General features: G+C 39.5%; 1 protein-coding gene across 1 annotated transcript; it reads left to right on the top strand.

Annotated features, from left to right (window-relative positions):
• Window positions 1-206: 206 nt before the first annotated feature.
• On the top strand, window positions 207-11,318 carry LOC121379985 (G-protein coupled receptor GRL101-like). The gene is made up of 5 exons (XM_041508693.1): window positions 207-1,775; window positions 2,657-2,784; window positions 4,511-4,562; window positions 7,273-7,493; window positions 9,797-11,318. The coding sequence occupies exons 1-5, from the start codon at window positions 248-250 to the stop codon at window positions 9,932-9,934; spliced, it is 2,067 nt and encodes a 688-aa protein (XP_041364627.1). The 5' UTR covers window positions 207-247; the 3' UTR covers window positions 9,935-11,318.
• Window positions 11,319-11,542: the final 224 nt, after the last annotated feature.

Raw genomic sequence — 11,542 nt, 5'->3', positions numbered from 1 at the left:
AATTGCCGAGAGTGATGACATGGATTTTACTCCATCATCGTACAGTTAAGGTGATGCGATAGCTAGATTTGGTTTCCAACAATTAATGTAATTTTTATTTATTATCCATTTTCAGAGAAATACGGTCACAGTGACAGTATGCCTTTAATGATTTGTATACGGTAACAACGTGACTTGTATTGTTCTTCCAGACAATTTTACCTGTCCGGGGTATTTCCGATGTTCTGGAACGAAGACCTGTTTACGCATGCACAACATCTGTGACGGCGTGAAGAACTGTCCCAACGGCGACGACGAACTTCACTGTGTCCATTCTGACCACTGTCCGCCCGCCTGTCGTTGTACTGGTCAAGTGGTTGTCTGCCACGGTGAACTGTTCGACGGAAACTGGACAAACCTTCACAACCAGATACGCAAACTAGACCTCAGTGGGGCTAAGCTACAACTACTGCCGCAGAGTTACTTCGAGAGTTTAAGGAGTAACTTTCACTTTCTAGGCAGTCTTAATCTCTCCAATTCTGGACTTAAAATGGTGCCACGCTTTCCAAAAATGCCTAATCTTTATGCCCTAGATCTGAGTTACAACAATATCACTAAATTAGTCAATCGAACCTTTGCGACCTTAGCAAATTTGAAATACCTTAAAATTAGTAACAATCCATTCTTGGAATGCATTGCCAAGTACAGTTTTGTTAACCTTGGTAAACTGCTACTTCTCGATTTGTCTAACACCGCTTTAAGACACCTCACAAAGAAAATGTTTGAAAATCTGAATAATTTATTGCATCTAAATCTTTCGGACAGTCAGATAGTTTCTGTAGCAGACAATACATTTTATAACCTGCATCAACTCAGAGTGCTAGATATTACAAACAATCCCATAGAACTCTTTCACAGTAATATGTTTTCTGGTTTGGAAAGCATGGAACACTTGTATTCTCCATCATTCAAGTTCTGCTGCAAGGCTCTGTGGCCTGGACACAGTATGGACAGCGACGATTGTCATGCGTTAGAGGATTCTATTTCGTCATGTAAAAATCTTATGCAGCGATCCATTCTGCGACTATTTCTGTGGATTCTTGGCATCTGTGCCCTGATGGGCAACATTGTTGTCGTCAGTTATCAACACTTTTTCAACAAGCGATTTGTTGGTCGGACGTACAGTGTGTTTGTAACCAACCTAGGGATTTCCGATTTCTGCATGGGCATCTACATGATAATCATATCTGCAGCAGATGTTAAATATCGAGGAACGTACCTGTGGCACGAGTTGGACTGGCGAAACGGTATAATCTGTAAGATGGCCGGATTTCTCGCCACGCTATCCAGTGAAGCGTCTATTGTGTTTGTGTGTCTAATAACCACCGACCGATTTCTCGTTATCAGGTTTCCTTTCGGCCAGATTAGGTTCAGACGTCACTCTGCCATCACGACGGCCATCATTGTATGGGTTGTCGTTATTGTTGTAGCAACAATTCCTCTAATTCCGCCCATGGACCAGTGGGCACTCTATAGCCAAAATGGCGTCTGCTTACCTCTTCCCCTGTCTACGGAACAGCGTCCAGGGTGGCAGTTTACCACATCCATCTTCATTGGATTCAACTTTCTAGCGTTTCTCTTTATAGCCGTTGGCCAGATAGCAATATATAAGTCTATGATGAACACTTCAGTGTTACGCGATAAAGTAAGAACTGCACAGGAAATGAGGGTTGCCAGGCGACTGTCGCTCATTGTGTTGACAGATTTTATTTGTTGGTTCCCTGTTTGCCTCATGGGTAAGTTTGTGTCTCTTTAACAATATGTATATAGTAATGATTCTGCGTAATGTGTTACTTAAAATTCAAAAACATTGAGATAAAAAAAAATATATCTATATATTAACATTTTCTGTTATAATTTTATAATGGAATATCTGTTATAATTACAGTCCGGCTCTAAGATGACATTTCTTTAATCCTGAAATATGCCTTAAACACGGATCTCTCTGATGCGAATGTGGTATATTTTAACATGCTCATATATCACTAAGGTTTTGAGCATGTCTGTCCCGGATCTCGTCTCTGGATAGTCAGAAGCCTGATCCGGGACAGAATCTCTCTGATACGGAATCTGTATGTATCATCTATAATTAAAAATATTATGATTCCATAATAGAGGATATTGATGGGTTTTCTATGCTTAACTATAGACAATCGCTTTAGCTTTCCCCCATTCTAAAGCTGTTACCAATTGCCATATAAGTTTTCAGTGACTACTTAACTGTTCTTTATTGTTTTTGGACGAGATCTCGCTCAGTGGGTAGAGTGCTCACCTGGGGTGCTTTGATCGAACATAGAGCGCTCTCGGCTGACCCATTCTCTGATTGTTTGGGTTTTTTCTGTTGTCCCAAGCAGTGCCACACGACTGCCATGTCAAATACCGTGGTATGTGCTATTCTGTTTGTATGTGAGCGTGGGGTGTGTGTGTGTGTGTGTGTGTGTGTGTGTGTGTGTGTGTATAAAAAAAGATTCTTTGCTGCTAATGAAAAACAATATGTACAGTTTCCTCGGAAAACTACGTGTTAAAATTCAGAATTATATAATGTTTGACATCCTGTAGCCGATGATCATATAATAATATTTCTGCTCTAGTGTAGTTGAGTTTTATTCTCTATCAGGCCTGCTTGCACTGAGTGGAACAGAGATTGGCGGAGAGGTGTATGCCTGGACAGCAGTGTTTATTCTGCCAGTGAATTCCGCCCTCAATCCATTTCTCTACACCATCCCGTCACTGCTTCGCAGAAGGGTGGGTACATTCATTCATTTGTTGTTATATCCGTGCTTATAGCCAATTACGGTCCAAGCACACTGTCTGGACTGTTTGTCCAGAACAATGGGTTAGTTGTTAGTGAGAGACTAGTCAGTGTAGTGGTCATACACCTACCCATTGAGAAGTTAAACACGCTCTGGGTGGGATGCGGTACCAGGAGACGAACCCAGTACCTACGAGCCTTATGTCCGATGGGTTAACCACTAACACTACCTGAGGCCGGTGGGTACTGTACACAGCAGTCCTTATTACTACTTCAAGAGAAGAGTCATAATTTAAAAAAAAAAAAAACCTTTTTTGTTTTTTTTTTTTTGGGGGGGGGGGGGGGGGGAGGGGGAGGGCAAGGACAAAAGGGCACATGAAGTTAATATAGTAAACATCCTAGATGTGACAGATACTAATACCCATGAACAAACAAAAGTAAACTTGCTTATAAAACCTATCCAGTGTTGTAACGTTTGCTTCTAAAATGAATTGATCTTTGAATGTGATCCAACATTATGATTATCCAAACACACACTGGCACAAATTGTGAAAAAGGGGGTCTTTGAATTTTTAGGGGGTGAGGGCGCTGGCCCCTGTTGGATTCGTCTCTGGTCAGTTTGTGATCAGAAATCGGCCTTGGTGGTGTCGTGGTTAAGCCATCGCACATAAGGCTGGTAGGTACTGTGTTCGCATACCGGTACGGGCTCTCACCCAGAGCGAGTTTTAACGACTCTGTGGGTAGGTGTAAGACCACTACACACTCTTCTCTCTCACTAACCACTAACATCTAACCCACTGTCCTGGACAGACACCCCAGATAGCTGAGGTGTGTGCGCAGGACAGCGTGCTTGAACCTTAATTGGATATAAGCACGAAAATAAGTTGAAATGAAATTAAAATGGAATGTGATAAAAAAAAGTAGCTTTGTCCAATACTGGTGAATGCCTAGAAGATAGATTAGTGAAAGAAGAGTGTGTATATACTCAAAGTACCGTGCGTATTGTTTATTTTATTTTACGGCGTCGTGGTTAGGCCATCGGTCTACAGGCTGGTAGGTACTGGGTTCGTATCCCAGTCGACGCATCGGATTTTTAATCCAGATACCGACTCCAAACCCTGAGTGAGTGCTCCGCAAGGCTCAATGGGTAGGTGTAAACCACTTGCACCGACCAGTGATCCATATCTGGTTCAACAAAGGCCATGGTTTGTGTTATCCTGCCTGTGGAAAGCGCAAATAAAAGATCATTTGCTGCTAATCGGAAAGAGTAGCCCATGTAGTGGCGACAGCGGATTTCCTCTCAAAATCTGTGTGGTCCTTAACCATATGTCTGACGCCATATAACCGTAAATAAAATGTGTTGAGTGCGTCGTTAAATAAAACATTTCTTTCTTTTTTCATTTGTTTATTTTACGAGTGGAGGTAATGGGAGTGTTAAGTTAATCACCATCGCTGAATGTAATGGCCTACACTGATATCATTAAGGTGGCGTTAAACATTCATTCATTCAGTCATTCATTTACACTGATATCAGTCCATACTCGTGTTTACCCGGCAATTGATTTTTTTGTCTTCATGATATGTAATGGTAATGTGACATGATATACGTATTATTATATATATTAATTATTTATCACTCACAGAATATGGCTGACAGTAAAGAGAGGACACAATTATTGTTTTGTGACTATTCAATAAGCATTTCCTTTCTTTTATTAGGGGAAAGACGAACTCGCCTTTTTAAGCCAGTTTTCACCGGTGTTGAGATTATGTAAGAACTGTTGTAGTTATTTTACTATCTTTATACCATAAAATATAATGTATTTTCATATATAACCTGACTTAGATCTATAGCAGTCCCCCTCCACCCCTAATCCAGTAGACTGGTCCGAACACCCCAACAGTCTATCAAACGGCTTTTCTTTCTCTCACCGACGCCATATAACCTTAAATAAAATGTGTTGAGTGCGTCGTTAAATAAACTTTCCTTTCTCTTTTTCTTTTACTTAATTTCGTGCTTTTATTCAATTAAGGTTCAAGCACGCTCTCCATGGCACACATCTCAGTTATCTGGGCTACAGTGGGTTAGTTGTTAGTTGGTTAGTGATGGAGAAGAGGGTATAGTGGCCTAACACCTACCCACCGAGTCGTTAAAACTCGCTCTGGGTGGGAGCTATTACCGGGCTGCGAACCATGTACTTACCAGCCTTATGTCCGATGGCTTAACCAAGACGCCACCGAGGCCAAACGGCTAAAAAGTCTTCCAAAGAACCACAAGCATCCTGTTCCGGTCACATAATAGCTACTTCTTTATTCTGCCATTGAAACCCATGTTAAATTGCCCAACTTCAAATGAAGATTGCCAATAGAACGGGTTCTCGTTGGCACTAACAGCATACACCATTGCGGACATACATTATTCAAGCATTTATTTTCACTCCAAAATTGAGAACATTTCCATCTCACTGTTTTGCTATATGACCGCATCTGGCTGTAGTACCGGTCCGAACAGGTGGTTCATTAATCGATTCACTCCGGCTATCTCTTGCGCTATACACCCATGTCCCAAAAGGTCAATGCACAATATTACAAAATAACATGGGCAAAATACAGCCAGAAGGCTCACCATTAAACATACATATTGTTTTAATTCTTCCCCAATTCCTAGAAATGAATATGTGAACCACAACATATGTCAAATTGGGAACTATAGTGGACCGTGAAGAATGAACTCTCACCCGGAAGTGACCTGTGTAGTGAGACCTATTGCTCCTGCTTATCCAAACCATCATGTGTTTGGTTTTGGGTATGGCTATTCAAGAATTCATTTAATTAATTAAAACCCCCAGAATTGACATATATAAATAGGTTTTCGTGCTAACATCCAAAAAATAATTGGGGGGGGGGGGGGGGGGGGGGGGGGGTGTGTGTCTAGGGGACATTTTTTTTTTTTTAAATCTGGATACCTTGGAAAAAATTTAAATCAAAATCAATTTTAAACATAAAGTGAACATCATTTTCCTAAAGAACCCAATTCTGAGACCGATATTTCGAATTACGAGAGTAAAATTCATTAAACCCCTATCATGTTCAAAACATACAACATCGTACAATTGTAACGTCAGGATGATGCTATTGGTATCAAATGAAAGCAGCTACGATAGTGTAGAATAGCAACCAGGTAACATACATTCGATGTGTTCTAGTGAATAAGAAAATATTACAAAAATTGGGATATTTTATGGGAAGCCGCAATTGAAAGTGGAGCGTGGCCACTTAATGATGACTTAGTCATACATTTTTAGTGGATATCCTACATTAAAGCATGTTATGCGGACTAGTAGATCATAAGCTTTGATTTGATGTATAATACATGCCACTGACGCATGTGTGTGTATTTTGGTGCACAAAAATTAGTGGGTATCGATTATAGCCTGACGTCAACAAAATAAATATCATTTTCCCTTAAAGGGCGGGACGTAGCCCAGTGGTAAAGCGCTCGCTTGATGCGCGGTCGGTCTAGGATCGATCCCAGTCGGTGGGCCAATTGGGCTATTTCTCATTCCAGCCTTTGCACCACGACTGGCATATCAAAGGCCGTGGTCTGTGGGATGGAGCATATAAACGATCCCTTGCTGCTAATCGAAAAGAGTAGCCCATGAAGTGGCGACAGCGGGTTTCCTCCCTCGATATCTGTGTGGTCCTTAATCATATGTCTGACGCCATATAACCGTAAATAAAATGTGTTGAGTGCGTCGTTAAATAAAATATTTCCTTCTTTTTCCCTGAAACCCACAAACACTGGAGACAAATGAAATGGCAGTGTGTTCATTGTTACCAGTTAGTTGTACGCGGATCCTATGTAGCCCATAGCCTATTAAAAACAAACAAATATAGGACATTGTCTAAATAATGATCCATATATGAAATCTGCTGTGGTTTGGGCTTGTATCCCTGCATATGTAAAGAAAACTGGTATCGAACAGGTATCACCAGACTGGTTTTTGCGCCTAACGTTATATGATTAAGAATGTGGTACGATAGAAGACGATGGTACTAGTCAAATTGTTCGTCAGCGTCTGGGCTTCTGAATAATAATAATAATAATAATAATAATAATAATAATAAACACCCCTACCCCCCCCCCCCCCAACCCCCCCAAAAAAAACCCACCCCGCAAACAAACAAAACCCACCTCAAATTAAAAAAACACACAAAAAAACCCCAAACAAAAACAAAACCCAACACCAGATTATTATAGTCCGTCCCACAGGGAACACATTTTTCATACTATGAAATTTACAAGAAGTTATTAATTTCTGAGCCGACTGATTTGTAAATTGTACACAAGAATAGTATTTGTTTGTTAATTCCAAAACACTTTTACTTTTCTTCTTACGTGAAACCACCGAAATTATTTTTAAGAAAACATGTTTATAGAATGATTTGACGGATTATAATTTCGCAGTAATTTGTTTCAGCTAGGATCAGACGGAGGAGTTTTTCGCCAGATGTAAAGTTCGTGTACGCAGGATATCCAGCACCAAACATGAAGTCTTTCCATGATTTGATCAAACAGCGCATGCTCACTCCTGACCAGATTCAAGACCTGTGTGGCTACATCCTGGCCTCGCTTCCGTCATTGAACATTCGGTCGTCCGGATCGAAACACGTCAAGATATTTGTCAAGATGAACGGAAACGTAAGACACAAATCTTGTTAAAGGATATACCGAATATTTCTGTCTCTCTAAGGCCATCGGTCTACAGGCTGGTAGGTACTGGGTTCGGATCCCAGTCGAGGCATGGGATTTTTAATCCAGATACCGACTCCAAACACTGAGTGAGTGCTCCGCAAGGCTCAATGGGTAGGTGTAAACCACTTGCACTGACCAGTGATCCATAACTGGTTCAACAAAGGCCATGGTTTGTGCTATCCTGCCTGTGGGAAGCGCAAATAAAAGATCCCTTGCTGCCAATCGGAAGAGTAGCCCATGTAGTGGCGACAGCGGGTTTCCTCTCAAAATCTGTGTGGTCCTTAACCATATGTATGACGCCATATAACCGTAAATAAAATGTGTTGAGTGCGTCGTTAAATAAAACACTTCTTTCTTTTCTGTCTCTCTAAAGCAAATGGGCATAACATAGACTGATAATTTATATATAGCTTTACAGACAGAAATATTCGGTCGAGTTGAAGTCGAAGAGCCTAGTTTCAACCCGTGAAAATGGACACTAAGTATGTTTAGTCTACAAACCTATAACTCATTTGGATAAAGTTACAATAGAATGAAACAGAAGTGTATCTATCTCATGGTCCATTCCTTGGCGTGGTGAGGTAGCTTGCGTGTCTCAAGACTTTATTTACACTCGGGCCGTTACACAGCGGCATAGGAGGAATATATACAGAAACATTTTGTTATATACACGTGACAAGATGGTTGACAGTAAATACATTAATTACAATACATTCACAAACACATATACAAACATATACAATCACGCACATCAATATATTATGTAATAATACAGATATTTAATACAGATATACGGGTATCCAAGTATTTATAAACGAATAGATTGTTAAACTTGTATATGGTGCAGTGGATAATGATAGTATTTTGTTAAATATGTTTGGTTTTGATGGTGTTTGTAGTCAAGGGCGTTTGAATTCATTGGTTATTATATTTATGAAATATGATAATTTCTTTAGGGTATTAATTCGTTTATTCTCCATTAGTTCTCTAAATTTATAAGTACTTGGTCGCGTATAATAATATGGGTGTAGCAACTGGACTCTTGAATTATGGAAAAAATGGCAAATAAAAAGATAATGGAACTCGTCGCCAATGTCCATTACATTACATAATGTGCAAATTCTATCTTCTATGAGTATATTATTCCAACGTCCAATTTCAACATGACATGAATAAATTTTTCAACAATGTTAAAAATGAATTTGTTTTTCCAATGTATTCATTGTTAACAAAATCAGGTGACCCGGTGTAAATGCTTGTAATGTTCCCTCTTGAACAGAAAACTATGCAATTTTATATTTACATGCATAATATTAATGATTAAACTAGAATATTTTAAAACACAAAGTATTGTTATTTATTCATATATTTGTTTTAAATACGGAGTAACTTTGTAGTCATGTATGCAGGTGTGATTGTGATGGGAGGGGGTCGAAAATAAAATCGTAACAATCGCAAAAATTACATTTGTAGCTAACGCTAGCAGTCTAGGATGTTTGTAAAACTGCTTACGTTGAATGTTATTAGCTTTAAGCGAGCAGTCTAGGATGTTTGTAAAACTGCTTATGTTGAATATTATTGGCTTAAAGCGAACTGTCCTCAAATTATATGCTTCAAGTCACTCAATGACTGACATTAACACTACTTTTCAGTGCGGATAATGATACTTCAGTACAGTGAATTGTAGAAATCGTAGGTCCAAATTTGCAGAGCCTGTTTGTGTCTCACACGCGTATAACTACATATATTTATAATGCTTAAAGGCATATTGTCACAGACCACTGACCTATTTAATGGTCTGACAAAGTATTACCTGAACAAATATAATTTGATTTGTCCCTAAATGTACTTTATTCAATCATCTTCATAACCACCATACTCCATTTATTCATGACATTTTGTAAAAATAGTTGAATTATGGCAATGGTCCATAATTCAAAAACTAAAATTGCCGAGAGGGATGACATGGATTTCACTCCATCATGGTTCAGTTACGGTGATGCGATAGCTAAATTTGGTTTCCAACAATGAATGTAATTTTTATTTATTACCCATGTTTAGAGAAATACGGTCCTTAAGTCTGTGACAGTATGCCTTTAAGCATCCACGTTGTAAATTTGACCCATAAAGTTCATTGCGACTTGTCTTATACCAGCTGCAGTATTATGAAAGTATATTTTTATTTTCACACAATTTTGACGCTCATGTGTGTAGTTATTTAAAATGTTGCTATTTTTCTCAACTTGTAGGTACTTAGCAAAGTTTGTCTCAATATCGTGGATAGTGCAGCAGATGACCAGGAAGGTATTGAATATGGAATCAGTGCCGTGCTGAACAACTTGCATTACAACTCTACTGACGTCACCAGTAACGGTGACGGTTGTTAAACAACTAACGTCACAACTGTACTGACGTCACCAATAACAGTGACGGTCATAAAACAGCCACCAGTCTACCTGTCGTGTTGTTTTGTAACAAGTGACTCATTAAACAGCTAAGACTACAACTACTGGTATTCTCAACCACAGTGACGGTTATTAAACAGACACCAGTCTACCTGTCGTGTTGTTTTATAACAAATGGCGTCCACAACCACAGCGACGGCCATTAAACAGACACCAGTCTACCTGTCGTGTTGTTTTGTAACAAGTGACTCATTAAACAGCTAACACTACAACTACTGGTGTTCTCAACCACAGTGGCGGATATTAATCAGATACCAGTCTACCTGTCGTGTTGTTTTATAACAAGTGACTCATTAAACAGCTAACATACTGGTGTTCTCAACCACAGTGACGGTTATTAAATATACCCCAGTCTTCCTGTCGTGTTGTTTTATAACAAGAGACTCATTAAACAGCTAACATTACAACTACTAGTGTTGACAACCACAGTGACGGCTATTAATCAGATACCAGTCTACCTGTCGTGTTGTTTTATAACAAGTGACTCATTAAACAGCTAACATTACAACTACTGGTGTTCTCAACTACAGAGACGGCTATTAATCAGATACCAGTTTACCCATCGTGTTGTTTTATAACAAGTGACTCATTAAACAGCTAACATTACAACTACTGGTGTTCTCAACCACTGACGGCCATTAAACAGACACCAGTCTACCTGTCGTGTTGTTTTATAACAAGTGACTCATTAAACATTTAACATTACAACTACTGGTGTTCTCAACCACAGTGACGGCTATTAATCAGACACCAGTCTACCTGTCGTGTTGTTTTGTAACAAGTGACTCATTAAACAGCTAACATTACAACTACTGGTGTTCTCAACCACAGTGACGGTTATTAAATATACCCCAGTCTACCTGTCGTGTTGTTTTATAACAAGTGGCGTCGCCAACCACAGCGACGGCCATTACACAGACACCAGTCTACCTGTCGTGTTGTTTTGTAACAAGTGACTCATTAAACAGCTAACACTACAACTACTGCTGTTCTCAACCACAGTGGCGGCTATTAATCAGATACCAGTTTACCCATCGTGTTGTTTTATAACAAGTGACTCATTAAACACCTAACATTACAACTACTGGTGTTCTCAACCACTGACGACCATTAAACAGACACCAGTTTACCTGTCGTGTTGTTTTATAACAAGTGACTCATTAAACAGCTAACATTACAACTACTGGTGTTCTCAAACGCAGAGACGGCCATTAAACAGACACCAGTCTACCTGTCGTGTTGTTTTATAACAAGTGACTCATTAAACAGCTAACATTACAACTACTGGTGTTCTCAACTACAGAGACGGCTATTAATCAGATACCAGTTTACCCGTCGTGTTGTTTTATAACAAGTGACTCATTAAACAGCTAACACTAGACATGGCGAGAACTAGTGAACATTTGGTGTTGTTAACCACAGTTGCGGTTATTAATCAGATACCAGTCTACCTGTCGTGTTGTTTTTATAACATTACAACTCTACTGCGTCCTCAAACACAGTGACTGTCATTAATCAGAGACCAGGCTA

This window comes from Gigantopelta aegis, chromosome 8 (genome assembly GCF_016097555.1).
Source record: "Gigantopelta aegis isolate Gae_Host chromosome 8, Gae_host_genome, whole genome shotgun sequence".
NCBI classification, from domain to species: Eukaryota; Metazoa; Mollusca; class Gastropoda; order Neomphalida; family Peltospiridae; genus Gigantopelta; species Gigantopelta aegis.
This window is presented reverse-complemented; position numbering and strand designations above follow the sequence as displayed.

Bases quoted from the DNA above. Each gene is read 5' to 3' on its own strand.
- LOC121379985 (XM_041508693.1), top strand. From the start codon at position 248: ATGCACAACATCTGTGACGGCGTGAAGAACTGTCCCAACGGCGACGAC. The intron at 1,776-2,656 runs GTAAGTTTGTGT...ATTCTCTATCAG, and splicing joins GTTCCCTGTTTGCCTCATGG to GCCTGCTTGCACTGAGTGGA. The intron at 4,563-7,272 runs GTAAGAACTGTT...AATTTGTTTCAG, and splicing joins TTCACCGGTGTTGAGATTAT to CTAGGATCAGACGGAGGAGT.